The sequence below is a fragment of the Microtus oregoni genome, unplaced genomic scaffold (assembly GCF_018167655.1).
Source record: "Microtus oregoni isolate MIOR12 unplaced genomic scaffold, Mior012 000044F_ref0000062, whole genome shotgun sequence".
Lineage (NCBI taxonomy): Eukaryota > Metazoa > Chordata > Mammalia > Rodentia > Cricetidae > Microtus > Microtus oregoni.
In genome coordinates this window covers 18,506,365-18,522,523 of record NW_024543218.1, presented here as the reverse complement: position 1 = coordinate 18,522,523, position 16,159 = coordinate 18,506,365, and the positions used below count along the sequence as shown (strand labels likewise).

The 16,159-nt window shown below is 42.6% G+C and overlaps 1 protein-coding gene across 1 annotated transcript in view; it reads left to right on the top strand.

Moving 5' to 3' along the window:
• Window positions 1-16,159, top strand: part of LOC121434732 (lysine-specific demethylase RSBN1L-like) — a 52,810-nt gene that overhangs the window by 16,711 nt on the left and 19,940 nt on the right. The window contains exons 2-3 of the mRNA XM_041633660.1: window positions 1,104-1,220; window positions 10,755-11,395. Coding sequence (XP_041489594.1) covers window positions 1,104-1,220; window positions 10,755-11,395 — 758 coding nt within the window. The remainder of the gene's footprint in view (window positions 1-1,103; window positions 1,221-10,754; window positions 11,396-16,159) is intronic.

Sequence of the window (16,159 nt, the reverse complement as noted above, 5' to 3'; positions counted from 1 at the left end):
TTGTGGGATATGCACACAATCATCCTTGCTGTGCTCCAGGTGCTCTGAGTTGTGGGAGATGCCCTCAGTCATCCTTGCTGTGCTCCAGGTGCTGAGTTGTGGGAGATGCTCTCAGTCATCCTTGCTGTGCTCCAGGTGCTGAGTTGTGGGAGATGCCCACAGTCATCCTTGCTGTGCTCCAGGTGCTGAGTTGTGAGAGATGCTCTCAGTCATCCTTGCTGTGCTCCAGGTGCTGAGTTGTGGGAGATGCTCTCAATCATCCTTGCTGTGCTCTAGGTGCTGAGTTGTAGGAGATGCCCTCAGTCATCCTTGCTGTGCTCCAGGTGCTGAGTTGTGGGAGATGCACACAGTCATCCTTCTTGCTGTGCAAAACTAGCGTGTTCACACGTCAGATACGTAGGAGTGTTCCAAAGATGACAGCCATTCTCTACCCTGCAGTCCTCCAAAAAACATATGGGAGAACAGAGAAATGTCTGGAGGTCTCCTTTTCTCTGTCCCCTGCTCTTCTGTGAGGCGCAGCTACACCCTGTTTTCCCAAGCCTGCACTTTAACTATCTCCCCAGTCTGTGTCCCCTAGGACCTGCTGACACCAACCGTGTTTTCTTCTTTTAGTTAGACAGAAGCAAGGAGAATTTAATTTGTTCTAAGCAAAAGTGATGTGATTAATTATTTTGAAGAGATTTAATTAATGTGTTGCCCCTTTGAGACACTCACAGTTTTGGCTTTTTAAAAACTAATAAGCAGACGAATGGGTTTTGTTCAGACGTTTTCATACATATGTTTTTGTGTGCTCAGTGAAAGAAATGTAGAAATTTGACCTAAAACTGAGAAAGGAAAAGGGAATTTTTTTCCTGTCATCATTATTTTTGTGTGTATAATGTTTATTTTGTTTGTGTTTTTGTTCTTTTTTGGGGTGATCAGGTGTCACTTTGCTGTCCTTGCTACCCCGGACTTCATGTGTAGACCACACTGGCCTCCAGCTCACTGAGATCAGAGGCGCGGATGACCACGCTCAGTCTTCTTATGGATATGTCTAGAAATTGAGCTAAAGTTCATGGAGAATAAAGATTTCTAACAGTTTTAAATATTTTTTGTCTTTTCAGATAAAATCAAAGACAAAATTAAAGAGAACGACAAAGAAAAAGAGAGAGAAAAAAAGAAACACAAAGTAATGAGTGAGATCAAGAAGGAAAATGGAGATGTAAAGATTCTGCTGAAAAGTAAGTTTGTATTGTGAACTTTGTATTTATAATGTTCAGTACACTGGTCACCAGGCGAGTGACATAAGGATGCTATCTGGCAATGATTTTTCCTGAGAGTGAAGAGCAGCCCTAGCGCTGGGCCTGTACTCTGCAGGCTGCCAGGCTTTTATGGGTAGGTTTATATAGAAACAGGTTTGTAGTCTGATGTATGCGTTGATATAATTTGGAATAAAAGGCCACAGTAACCTCTGGCATGAGAGGATTGGTGACGAATGCTCTCCTCACAGCGGAATCGCAGAGCAGGGCTGAGAGGGACAGTTCACCCTGAGCTAAACCACAAGGGGCCCTGTCTCCTTTTCTTCCTTGCTTGCTGAAGAGTATCTTGTTTTTGTTTTTCTTTTCAGGACACGGTTTCTCTCTTTAGTCCTGGCTGTCCTAGATCTCACTCTGTAGACCAGGCTGGCCTTGAACTCATAGAGATCCACCTGCCTCTGCCTCCTGAGGCTGGGTTTAAAGAAAGGCTTATGCAGCCGGGCGGTGGTGGCGCACGCTTTTAATCCCAGCACTCGGGAGGCAGAGGCAGGCGGATCTCTGTGAGTTTGAGGCCAGCCTGATCTACAAGAGCTAATGCCAGGACAGGCACAAAAAAAAAAAAAAAAAAAGGAAGGAAAGAAAGGCCTGTGCTATGTGTTCAGTCAGTTGTTCAGTTTGTGTTTGTACGTGGGAGAAGGTAGGGAGAAGAATTTTGGGGTAGTGTATTGGACAGCAACATAACAAATTCTATAAAAAATCAGAACATATCTTAGAATAGAGATAAGAACAGTCTCAAATTCACTTAGGTGGTTAGGTATGAATCAGTGACGTTCTTTTGTTAGGAAGCTGGGAAGGCATTGGCTATTCTGTTAGATTGATAGTTGTTAAAAAAAACAGCTGGGGATGGCGCACACCTGTAATCCCAGCACACAGAAGGTAGAGGCAGGAGGATCTCTCTGAGTTTGAGGCTAGCCTGGTCTACAAAGCCAGTTCCAGGACAGACAGGGCTGTTAGTTGTTGATCAGAACCCTTTGACTTCCATTAATTTCAGATTGGATTTGGGTAACAGTTAACATTTATATCCACAAGGAAGAAAATAAGACTCTCCTGTAGCTGGTGTGAAACACAGTAACGAGTTTTTATTACTTATGGAAAATGTGGACTCTTTTCATTTCATTCTTTGTCATATTTACAAATATTCTTTGTTTCTTTACATAATAAACTTTTGTACAAGTCAGATGTTTTATTCATAGATTTATCTTATGTCCGTGTGCCTGAGTGTACATGTATGTTCATCACATGCATGCAGTGTCCTCAGGGATCAGAAGAGGTTGTCGGATCTCTTGGAACTGGGGTTACAGGTGGCTGCAAGCCACTCAGTGTGGGAGCTGGGAACTGAGCCCAGGTCCTCTGGAAGAGTAGCAGATGTTCGTAAGCACTGAGCCAGCTCTCCAACCCCAGGATGTTTTTTCCTGTAATATTCTTTACACCATAAAGACATGTATCCCCAGTTAGGTGATGACTTCTTGTTTAATGTTTTCAATCCCTTTGTTCTGTTTATTTTGCCCCTTTGCTTTTGTTATTGTTGTTGTTTTATTATTTTTCTTTAAATTTTTATTTACTTATTTTATTTCCTCCCTCCCTCCCTCGCTCCCGCCCGCCCGCCTTTGGAGCTCTGGGTTAAAGGCGTGTACCTTCATGCCAGCTGTAGTTTATTTTTTAAACTTTGTGTGTATGAGTGTTTTGCCTGCACATGTAAATATGTGCTCTGTCTGTGCCTGGTGCTGGTGGAGACCAGAATACAGTGTCAGATTCCCCGAAACTCGAGTTACTGCCATGTGAGTGCTGGGAGCTGAACTCAGGTTGTCTGCAACCACGGAACCATTTCTCCAGTCCCCCGGGTTTCACACTGGATATGCAGGAATGGCCTTTCCCTTCTGACCTGCTCTCCACGGCCCAGTGCTAGGATGACAGGCTAGGATGAGGGGCGGTCACACTACGCCCTGTGCGTGTGGTTCCAGGGAATAAAGCCCTCCCTGCTCCCTCATGCGTTCGCACTGTGCCATGGACCCAGAATGTAGACCTCTGAGTTTGGGCTTGAGTAGCTGCGGTGTCTTTCATACTCCAGTGTTTACCTAACTGCACCCTCCTGGCTCAGCCAGATACTTGTTCAGTGCTTTATTTGGGTGTGCAGTGATACACATTTATGCTATTAGAGTAGCAGTCTGTGGCCTCAGAATACTTAGGCTCACATAATTTTGGCAACCAGATCCTTAGGGATGGTATATATGAAAATATACCTATGAACTGAGAATTTTCTAGGAATATACAGTATTTACCTTGATTTTGAAGTGACAGAAAATTTAGGAGACATTGTGAACTGAATATAGGTGGAACTAGCGATGCAAACAAAGAGAATGAAGTAGGTTTAGACTAATTTGTAATCGTTGGGATGACCAGGAAACTTTAAGGAAGTGGTTACTGTGCAGTGGAGGTAATTGATATTAATATTGCTGTGCAGATTATGTGAGGAAAAGTATAGGATGTCAAATTCAACAAGTAGATATGAATATCGGAAACATCTTTGAAGGAATAATTTTGGGACCAAAAAGGAACAAAACCAGTGCTATCCTTCCTCCTCAGTCTAGAGTGTATAGGTACTCACATGATTCATTTGGATAGTGGCCCTCGTCTGTAAGAACCAAGTGTTGTTGAGCATCGTGTGGACGCGGTAAGGGAATAGAGTCGTCTGTTGATGTTGTGGGACAACGGAATGCTCAGCTTGTTAGAGGCAGTTACTCTTAGGATCCAGTGTGCTACAGTTCTCTTTTGGCATCTGTCTTTTATTTTCTCCTCATAGGTTTCTTCTGTGTTACAAGCCGTAGCATACAGATATTTGAAAATGTAAATTAACTCCCTAGCTTACTAACTCTCTTATGGATCTCACTTCCTCTGTGACTTCTGTAAAACTGTCACTGAACTGGAGTTAGGGAGACGGGAGTCAATGCGCAGTGCTCTCTGAGACAGCTCAGGTTCAGCTCCAGCACAGTGGCTCACAGCCGTCTGTAACTAGTTCCAGGGGATCCAGTGCCTTCTCCTGACCTCCTTGGGCACCAAGCGTGCATGTGTGCACATACATAACACAGGCAGAACACTCACATACGTAAACAAATGTGTGTGTGTGTGTGTGTGTGTGTGTGTTTGAACCTGAGCATGGTGGCTCACAACTGTATCCTAGCTCTCAGGAGACTGAAGCATGAGGCCACCTTGGATAGGAGAGTGCTGCATTCTAGGTATTCTGGGTTACATAGCAAGACCCTGATTTAAAAAGAACAAAAAAAAAATTGTAAAATACTAAAAAAAAAAAAAAAACCCCAAAAACCCCCCAAAAAGCTAAACAAAACAAAAAACCCAAAAAAGAGAACGATACAAGGTTTCTTGTGACTGCACATATGTATGTATATATTATGTGTATGTGAAAAGATTTTAATAGGAAAGTTTTATTGTTTTACAAAGTGGGATTACTTGCTCTTAGTTTAAACAAATGCATTACATAAACTTATTTAGTGGGTCTCATCCTTTTCTACCAAATTCTGCCAACTATTTTTTAACATGTGCATATGTTCCAACCATCTTACATACATACTTCATTAAAATTAAGTTATAAGAAAATATTTTAATTTTGGTATTTTAAGATGTTATCATTATATCATGTCAAAGATTTTTCCTCATGAGCAGGTGTAATAGGTTAAAAACAGTGTCCTAGGTTATTGATAGCACACCAAAGATCACAGATGGGGTAAATCATGGCAGAAAGAATGACAGCATTGTGTTGTTAAAAATCTTGTTGGACTATCTTTGGACCACCAGCCTGCAAATAATGACCCCGAGACTTAATAATTATGAAAGTATGGCCTTGGCTTAGGCTTTTCCCCAGCTAACTCTTCTTATAACTTCACCCATATTTTGAATCTGTGTTCTACCACGTGGCTCGATTACGGCACATGCTAGTGTGCTGGTGAAATCGCTGTCTAGATTCCTCCTCCTTCTCTCTCTCCTGCCTAGCTGCTGGCCATCCAACTCGATTAAACAATCAGAAGGTGCCTTGGCAAAGACACTGTTGGCCAGGGTGCAGATCTGTGTGAAGTGTCTTCCCCTAAGCGTGAGTTTGGTCTCCAGAACCATGTTAAAGTTAACAGGCCTTGTGATGCCCTGTGGCTCTCCCATGGCTGGGGATGTGGGACAGGGGGAATCCTGGCACTTTCTGGCCAGCCTTGCCTAACTGTGGTCTCCTGGTTACTAACAGACCTGTCCTGAAGGAGTTGATGGTGTCCTGAGGTGACACTAGGACTGTCCCCGGCCTCCACCTGTGCTCATACCACCCTACAAACCCACGTAACCCCAGAAACTGAAACTGCTTCCCAGAGACCACAGACTGAATATTAGTAATTGTTGTTGCTTCTTTTTTCTGTGTGTGGTAATAGAATTGAATGTGTTATTTCTTATATCATATATGAAAGATGGTCTAGTTTTCCTGGGTTAAATTTATCTTTTATTTCGTTAGCAAGAAAGATATACTGAGGTTAGTGGTAGAAATTAGTATCAATTAACACTTATTTATTTATCTATTTGTATATCTATCTTTTGGTTTTTCAAGACAGGGTTTCTCTGTGTAGTCCTGGGTGTCCTGGAATCTATAGACCAGGCTGGCCTTGAACTCACAGAGATCCACCTGCTTTTGCCTCTTGGGTGCTGGGATTGAAGGTGTGCGCTATCACCACCCTGCTGCAGAGTTTTACTTTTAAAGAAAGTTTTTTATAATTTGCCCCCTAGAGTGTATGCTTCTGTTCCCTTTCCTCCTCCTGTCCTCAGCCCCCTCCCCCACTCTTTCCTTCACTCCCCCCCTTGTTCTTTTAGGCAGGTCTTCCTAGGCTCTCCTGGAGATGGTTGTATAGCCCACGCTGGCCCAAGGCTTCTGAGTGAGCCACATGCACGCCACCTTGCCTGCTATGTGTTGTTGATATGCTTGTTTCAGTTTTTTGGAGGGGGTGTTTGTCTTTTGTGGGTGTCCCTTTATCTCTTGCTGAATGTGTATCTTTGTTTTCCTGTTCCTGTTTCTTTGGCTTTCAGTTTGGCACCCCACTTTGGCTCTGGGTCTTCATGTGTGGAGTCCTTCGCCCCGCGTCTCTGTGTCCTTGCCTGTTCTGCGCTTTGCATACTTTTGCTCTGAGTCATACATAATTTGAGAGTTGTCCACATTCCTTAGACACCAGCTCTAGTTTCTAAATGTATTTCAAGGGCTTTTATTATATCAGAGTCAATGGGTTTTGTTAGAATTACAGGTTTAGAGTAATGCGAACTTTCAGTGTTTTTTACTGTAAGACGAGAGTGTTGCTATGCAGAATGACATTTCCTAAGGTACTCTACAGTTTTCATCTAGTGACTGCGTGTTGTTGGACTCTAGCGTCCAAACACCGAGAAGGAGTCGCTCCCAGAGACCATCTCATACACAGAGCCGATGCAAAAGCATGAGGATTTTATTAATTCTGTCATGACAGGGTCCCCCAGCATTCGGGAAGCCGAGGGACCTCGAATAGCGGGTACAGTCTACTTTTAAAGGGGCCACAGAAGCAAGGGGGGTTGTTCTTTGACTATTCTGATTGGCTTATTTGAAAGGACTATTACCAATAATTGACTGGTGAGCTGTTGCCAGATCAGATGAGGTAAGAGGTCATTTTGACCCCGTTTCCCAGGGGACCGAACCAAAACTTACGTATATGGGTAATTGTTCAGGAACTGAGTACGTGCAAGTGTAGCTGTTAGGTCCTTGGTTCCCAGGGGAGGAGGGGAAGCACTATGGCACAGAGGCTGAGAGGATTCAGAATTGTCAAAAATGGCTTCAGGATTGTCTTAAAGTCTTACAGTGTGTGAAACAGAATGAATCAGAGATTCCGTGGTCTTCTTAGAATCTTTCCCCTGCAAACTAGTTCCTTAGTTTGACTTAACAGAAAGAATATATTTTACCTCTGTTTTTGGGGGGCTTCCAAGCCTACATTCAGGTTCTGTGAAGAGGTGGCAAGACTCACAGGGCCCAGCATAATAGTTTTTCCTATGATATGATTTATTATTATGAAAGTATGCAAAGGAAAATAAGCAGAGAGAAAAGTGCATGGGACGATACCTGTGAAGCACAGGTTTCTGAGAATCCTCTAAGTGGAGTTACATAGGATTATGCTTATTTCAGTAAGTTGTGACAACCTGCATAGAGCGTTTTGGACCAGAGAAGCTCATTAGTGACTCAGGGTTTTATTGGGAGTTGGTACATCAGTACATCTGTCTACCGTGGACCAACATTTAGACTTTCAGAAGGAATACAAGTACTTAGCATATAGAAAACAAGTACTCAACTTACACAGTACTGTTTGTGCCAGTGAAAACAGCAAAGTACATTGTAGGAGCCTTCAGAATTCAGGGTTCCAACTCCAGGCAAGGGCCAGCCCAACAGTCTTAGGTACAGCATCTTTGCACACTGTAATAGTTAATTATAAAGTAATTTGACAGGATATTTTAGCTTCTTGATGCCCAACTTAAGAATCTCCTATTGATTAAGCTTGCCTTTTCAAATTGCTGTTATAATTTTTTTGTTCTAGCTAATAGACAATATGTTGTCTATTTGATTTCAAAGTAATATAGTTGGTTACAGGATATTTTTTTAATACAAAAATGTGCTGTGTGAATTTAATTAGTTTTTAAACATTTTCATTACAGTGATGTTTATTTCAAAATAATTTTATTTGTACTTTTTGCATGTAGTTTCCATTATGGGGTTTATGCCCAAGCTGGGCAGTGGTGGTGCAGCCTTTAATGCCCACTCCCAGGAGGCAGAGGTAGGTGGATCTCTGAGTTCCAGGACAGCCGAGGCCATGCAGAGAAACACTGTCTCAAAAAACCAAAACCAAGCAAGCAACCTATACCCTTTAAATTATATTTGTAATCTTATTGATAGGCTTTTTTTCTTATTTTATTGGATTATTCTTAAAACTTCTTTGCTCTTTCATTTGGTTACTCTACTATCTTACTCTTTAAATTTTTGGTCATATTTGAATAGTTAATTAATTTTTGAGACAGTATCTCATGTATTACAGGTTAGTCTAGTACTTAACGCTTAGCCAAGGACGACCTTGAATTCCTCTGCCTCTGAGGTCAGGGGCTACAGTTGTCTGCTCCCATACCTGGCTTATGTAGTGCTGGAAATTGACGCAGGGGCTTCTTACATCCTAGAGGAGTACTCAGCGCCTGGACAGCACACAGTCCCTAGTTTGTAATACATACCTAGACGGGATTTGTTTTCTCAGCCTGGCTAATACTTCAACCCTTTGATACAATTTCTCATGGTGTATTGACCCTTCAACCAACAAAACTATTTCACTGTTACTTTATAACTATAATTTTGCTACTGTTATGAATAATAACTGTCTGCTATCCGGATATCTGATGGGTCGTCACTCACATTTTGAGAACCACTGACTTAGACGACTTGAATTTGATCCCTTGATGTCTGGAACCTACATGGAAAGAAAGAATGGACTCTGAAGGTTTTCCTCTGACTGCAGCACACATTCTGTGGCATGCACCTGCAGACTTGTGTAAACACACACACACACACACACACACACACACACACACACGCACACAGAGAGAGAGGGAGGGAGGGAGGGAGGGAGGGAGAGAGAGAGAGAGACAGAGAGAGAGAGAAAACAATGTTGAATAAAGAAAAGATACTAGGTGGAGGTGGTTCTTTTTGAGATTCAAGTCTTTTGGGAATTGACCTAAGAGATTTAGTTTTGAATTAGGCAGAACATCTCAATCATGAAAAATAAAGAAATAAGAGACATGTGAACATGGAAAATGCTGAAAGAAGCCTTGTGAGGGCTGGAATGTGGCTCAGGTGATGAAGTCCACCCACCGTGCGGAAGCCCTGGATCTTGTCCTCAGCACTGCACAACCCTGGGTGTGGTGGGCATGCCTAAAACCTCAGAGCTTGGGGAAGGGAGGAGGAAGGATCAAGTTCAGGGTTATCCTAAACTGTACGCCATGTTTGAGACTCACCCACTCCCCCAAAATAGGCAGGTTGTTATAATTTTATCTGGACTATCCTAAGAACGGTAATAAAGCTGAGTGTACGGCTCAGGTTTGTACCTCAGCACTGTAGTCTCTGCAGGCTGATCCTCGGAAGGGGGCTAGGGAGATGAGTCATGGTTGAGATAGTAGCTGCTCTTTCTGAGAACCTGGGTGTAATGAGTCCTTGTGGAGGCTCACACCTATCTGTAACTCGGTTTCAGGGGCTCTCACCTCTCCTTCTGGTCTCCAAGGTCCAGATGCTTGTGGTACAAAGACATACTCAACACAAAAGCCAAAAGGAAGCAGTAGAAACAGTCTTCTTCTCTGAATTGTTAATTTGCTGTTCTTTTTATACTTATCTTAGGAAATTTTTTTTTTATAAAACACACATAGAAATGGTGTGCTAATTTCTATATAAGGAAAATAGAGAAATATTATTATGTGTGTATATGTAAATAATTAATGTGTGTGCTTTTGTGTACATTTAAGTTTTCTAGTTAAATAGTCCATGGACTTTCTGGAATTTTGACCCAGGGTCTGCTGCTTTTGCTCACAGAAACTCTTTAGGATATAAGCTTGTATTGTCCGTCTATCCTGTTTCTCTCTTTACCTAGCATCTGGGCATCATTGGGACCTAGTGTATGAGGGCTCTGATTTTTGTCACCTCCTGTAGAGTTCCTGCTGAGTCTTGACTTGGAACTCTACACTGTCGTGGACTACAGTAGACACAAGTGTAGCTTACTGAGGAGGGACTGGGGTGCTGTGTACTGTGCCCTGCTCTGATGCGGATGTCTCACTATGGAATGCTTCTGACTTTGTCATCTATAAGTCTCCTTGGTCTCTGGATATGATCCTTCCTTCCTTCCTTCCTTCCTTCCTTCTTTTGTTTTTGATTTTTTTTTTAAGACAGTATTTTTTGGATAGCAACTCTGAGTGTCCTGGAACTAGCTTTGTAGACCAGGTTGGCCTCGAGCTCACAGAGATTCGCCTGCCTCTGCCTTCTAAGTTTGGAATTAAAGGTGTGCACCACCACTGCCTTGCTGGATTTGATTTTTTAAAGCCTCAGACAAAATAAACTTTACAGTACATCCATGAGAACTGTCGGAACGGTATTGCAGACATTTGTTTCTGAGCTCCTGCTTTCTACCTTTGAAGAGCACACTTTCTGAAATGCGCCTGCTGGGTCTGTTAGCTGTCCTGAGCCTGCTGTCTCTGTGTGTAAAGGCAGGGAATGGACGAGACGGAAAGAAAGACAAAGTAAAGTTTGAATAGAAAATGAATGTCAGTGATTTTTCACAAGTGTCAGAAGTAAATTTACTTGTAACAGAACAGTTTCTAAAAGCATGTTTTTAAAAACTAATTAAAATACAGAGTTTCAAAAAAATTCTTTTCCAACAGGTGGGAAGGAGAAACCAAAAACAAATATAGAAGACTTGCAAATTAAGAAAGTAAAGAAGAAAAAGAAAAAGAAACACAAAGAGAATGAAAAGCGGAAGCGTCCAAAAATGTATAGCAAGTCTATTCAGACCATCTGTGCAGGATTGCTGTCTGAGGCTGAGGGTCAAGAAGCCAAAGGCGTCTTAAATGATCACATAAAGGATTACATTGGAAAACATTTAAACGCCAAGAACTGTGACTCTAAGGTTTCTGGTAACAGTGAATCTCCATTTGTCTCGTTGAAGGAACCGCGCATTCAGCATAACCTGAAGAGGTTGGACACGCTGGAGTTCAAGCGGCTCGTTCATATCGAGCACCAGCCTAACGGAGGGGCGTCTGTGGTCCATGCCTACAGTAATGAGCTCTCCTGCCTGTCTCCTGTGGAGATGCAGAGATTTGCAGAAGAATTTGTGGGGTTAGTGTTCAGTGAAAGTGAAAGTTCTGCAGCTTTCTATGTCATGGGTATTGTTCATGGGGCAGCTACTTACTTACCCGACTTTTTAGACTACTTTTCATATAATTTTCCCAATTCACCAGTGAAAATGGAGATATTGGGAAAGAAAGATATAGAGACGACGACTATGTCCAATTTTCATGCTCAGGTAAGAGGTTTTTAGTTTTTGGGTTTTTTTTTTTTTTTTAAAATAGCTTTTAATTGTATATTTTAGATAGACTTGTGTTTTTCCTCTTAATTTTACGGTAGGTTTGCGGTAAAACGGTAAGAGTATAGTGACACTGCTTGGGAGCAACTTCTTGACATGAATTTATAAGTTTAAATTTTAATTTCTGCTTTTTTATTCTACTTAAAAATCAGTTAATGAAATACTTAAGATTCTGAGTTCATTCCCTGCTCCCCATCCCCCCTTTTCTTTGGACAAGGACTTCACTTGTACCAAGTAAAATTAATTTAACCAGGTATTTTTCAGTTCTTTTAAAATGGTTTCTCCTAAACCTGTAAATCACCTCTAGCTATGTTCTTTGTGATTCCCTGTAAATGCTTAGCACTGGGTCCATCACGTTAGTCAGTGCTAAATCCATGCCAGCTGGTATAAAATACATTGTAATAGGGAGTACTCGCTACTTAGTGTGCCAGCTGGTGAAAAATACCTTGTAATATGAAGTACTCACTACTTAGTGTTGCCAGCTGGTGGAAAATACATTGTAATACCAAGTCCTCACTACTTAGTGTGCCGGCTGGTGTAAAATACATTGTAATACCAAGTCCTCACTACTTAGTGTGTAACATTAGTGTGAGAACATTGGTGCGTATTTGCCTTGCTTACTTTCTGTTGTTGTCAGGATACACCATCACCAAGGCAGCATATAAAAGAAGGCATTTAATTGGAGGCTTGCTAGTCCGTGATCATCATGGTGGGGGTTGTGGGGTCAGGCAGGCAGACAGGCAGGCAGACAGGCAGGCAGACAGACAGGCAGGCCTGGCCCTGGAGCAGCAGCTGAGAGCTCACATATAGCCCACAAGTGGGGGACAGAGACAGGGACTGAACTTCTGAAACCGCCGAGCCTACCCCTACCCCCACAACACCTTCTCTAGCAAGCACACCTCCTAATCCTTCCCAAACAGCCCACCAACTGCAAACAGATATTCAGATGCGAACCTAGGGGAGCCATTCTCATCCAAACCACCAAAGTATTTTACGCTAATTTCCATTTCCTATTTTTTTCCCCACAGAACATTATTTTGGAGACTAGAGACAAAATTGAGTTTTAGCTTTATAATAAAAGTTAACTTGTGGCCTATCTAAAAGCCAAGTTAACGTGTGGCCTATCATCTAAAAGCCAGTGCTTTTGTCACTGAACAGAGTGAGGGAAGTTTAGACTGTACTAGTTGTGTGTGTGTGTTTTAATTTTTAAAATGTATTTTTATTTTATGTGATTTGGTGTTTTGCCTACGTGTATGCCGGTGTGAGGGTATTGAACTCTGGAACAGGAGTTCCAGACAGTTATGAGCTGCCATGTGGATGCTGGGAGTTGAACTCAGGTCCGCTGGAAGAGCAGCCAGCGCTCTTAACTCTCCAGCCCCTGACTATAGCTTCCCTCCACCTTTTTATGGGGGTGCTCGTAACTGATGTACTATTCTAGTTTATAGGGAAAATGCAGTAAAGTCTCCCGGAGATCTTTCCCTACTGAAAGACTAGCTAGTGAACTGCTAAGAGGCTGTGAGCTCCTCTAGGAACAGACAAAATCACTAGTGAACTGCTGAGAGGCTGTGAGCTCCACTAGGAACAGACAAAATCTTGTCTTCATGCAGCACACAGAACCTGGAAAATAGCATTTAAATTAAAGTGTATGTCTGAGGATTATTCCCTCAAGCAGCATAGTTGAGAACTGAAATTTAAATATTTTTTTAAATATTTATTTATTATGTATACAATATTCTGTCTGTGTGTATGCCTGAAGGCCAGAAGAGGGCACCAAACCCCATTACAGATGGTTGTGAGCCACCATGTGGTTGCTGGGAATTGAACTCAGGACCTTTGGAAGAGCAGGCAATGCTCTTAACCTCTGAGCCATTTCTCCAGCCCCAAATTTAAATATTGTTATAATAGAAAGGAAGCAATAGAGCATTCATTACTAGCCCATTAGGGTTTTTAAAAATTCATTTTACATGGGGCTGGAGAGATGACTCAGTGGTTAGGAGCATTGCCTGCTCTTCCAAAGGTCCTGAGTTCAATTTCTGGCAACCACATGATGGCTCACAACCATCTGTAATGAGATCTGGTACCCTCTTCTGGCCTGCAGATATAGACACAGACAGAATATTGTGTACATAATAAATAAATATTTAAAAAAAAATCATTTTACATACCAACCACAGTCCCATCCCATCCTCCGCCCAAATGAGTACTCCAACCCTGAGAGACTTTGAATAATAGGTAAAATATTGAGAAATGAAACAATGCAAAAGAAGAAAGCCCTACAGTCCTAGATTATTCTTTGTTTCTTTTTTCTTTTCTTTTTCTTTTTGGTCACTTAATGTGTGTAAGTGATTTACTGTCACTGTGCTAAATGACAAGTTGTATACTATGTTTTTTAGACTTCAAGTTGTTTGCACAATATCACACATTCTCTCTATCATACTGTGCAAGTGTGTTTTAGTAATGTTTTAAATGCAATAAACACATTCATGATGGAGGAAGGTCATTGGCTAATAAAGGAACTGCCTTGGCCCATTTTATTGGTTAGAGGATAGGTGGGAGGAGTAAACAGAACAGAACGCTGGGAGGAAGAGGAAGTGAGGTCAGACTCGACAGCTCTCCTCTCGGGAGCAGACGCCTGAGAGAGACGCCATGCTCCTGGCTCCTGGGCAGATGCACGCTAAGAAGCTCCGACCCAGGATGGACATAGGCTAGAATCTTCCCGGTAAGCGCACCTAGGGGCGCAACACAGATGATTAGAAATGGGCTAAATTAATATGTGAGAATTAGCCTAGAAGAGGTTAGATAGAAATGGGCCAAGCGGTGTTTAAATGAATACAGTTTGTGTGTTGTTATTTCGGGCATAAGCTAGCCGAGCAGGCGGCTGGGGTGTTGGGGACGCAGCCCCGCCGCCGCCCTTATTACTACACATTCATGTATTAGTGGTGATGTTTTTAAGTTAACTTTAAAAATAAATTTAGGAGTATAGTAAATGATAAGACTTTCCATTTCACGGTGGCTGGCAGGATGACCCAGTTAGTAAAGACACTTACTCTCACTGCCAGCTCTGACTGCTTGAACTTGCTTCCTGGGACACACGTGGCAGGAGAGAACCAGCTTCCAGAGGTTTCTCTCTGACCCCCACATGTGCACCATAACGTGTGAAAAACAAGCAGCTTTCATTTATGTGCTGTTTACAGAATGAAAGCTGCTTAGCTAGTAAATAAAATGAGAGCTGGACTTGTTCACGGCTCCAGTGTGGCTCTCGGGTCCTTAAGGAGCTACACTTGGTTATCACTGTCTTCTGGAGGCAGATGCTGCTTCTCTGCTGCTGGCTGTGGCTCCGGCCCCAGGTCTTGTGATCGGCTACTGTGTTGACTCAAGCTACTTTGGATGTTTAGGACACTGAAATCCACATGGCTTTGTAAAGTAATCTTGTTTAGTGCGGAGCAAAAGTGTGTAATGAACTCATTTGTATTTTCCTCACGTTGGATTCTTTCATTTTTTTAAAACAAATTATTTATTTACTTACTTTTTGTGGGTTTTTGTTGTTGTTGTTTGTTTTTGAGACAGGGTTTCTTTGTGTCACTCTTCTGGAACTCGCTCTGTAGCCCAGAGCCTCGAGCTCACAGAGATCCGCCTGCCGCGGCCTCCCAAGCGCTGGGGTTAAAGGTGTGCGCCACCATGCCTGGCTGGATTCTTTTCTTTATTTACTTTATTTCATTTTCTTTTATTGAGAGCTTAGGATAACTCAAAATAGAAAGATCAAATCAGATTTGATCTTGTCCTTAAGCCCTGGGCCAGTGAGAATAGTCTGAAGGCCACATGGTGAGAAGGCGTGTGCTCGCACTTAGCACTTAGATCCCTCTTGTCCCGCAGTGCGGCTGCTCTGATGTCCTTTACTTGCTCTTTTTTGAACCAGGAGCTGCTGAGGCTGCAGTTGTTCCTGCCCCTCCTGCCCCTACCTCCTAATTGCTGACGTTGCGGATTTAGTCTCTTAACCTGTCTCCTCCAGGAATCGATCCCTCTTCCCATAAATCTTATGAATGATAGTGTGAACACAGAAAAATGTATCATTGGAGGTGAATACTCAGGAAGTGAACAGACCCGTTGAGTTCAGAACTGAGAGGACTGAAGGTCGGTCTAAACCATTTGTTATGACTGCCCTGCTGGTCTCCTCGAACTCCGATGTTTATATATACAGTGTCAGAGACTGTTAGCGTAGTGTGTGTGTGTGTGTGTGTGTGTGTGCAGTGCGTGTGTGTGCAGTGCGTGTGTGTGCAGTGCGTGTGTGTGCAGTGCGTGTGTGCACGCACGCGTGTGTACTGTGTGTGGAAGAGCCCGAGGAAGTCAGATGAGGGTGTCGGGTCCCTAGAGCTGCAGCTGCACAGTCTCGAGCTGCCATGTGGATGCTGGGAGTTGAACCCAGTGCTCTGAAGAGCAGCAAATGCCCTTAACCCTCATGCATTCTCCAGCCCAACCAGCACATGAACACCCAGGACATATTACCCTGAATTCAAACAAGATGTTTTCCATATTTTGAGCTCATGTTTAATGGTACATCTTTGTCTTCCTTTCGGTATTATGTTTGTGACATCCATCTTGTAGATAGCCATGTTCCTTTTTCTTATTGTTGGGTGGTATTCCATTGTACGTATGTATTGTAATTGTCCTAATCACAGTAAGTGGACATTTTAGTTGTTTCTACTT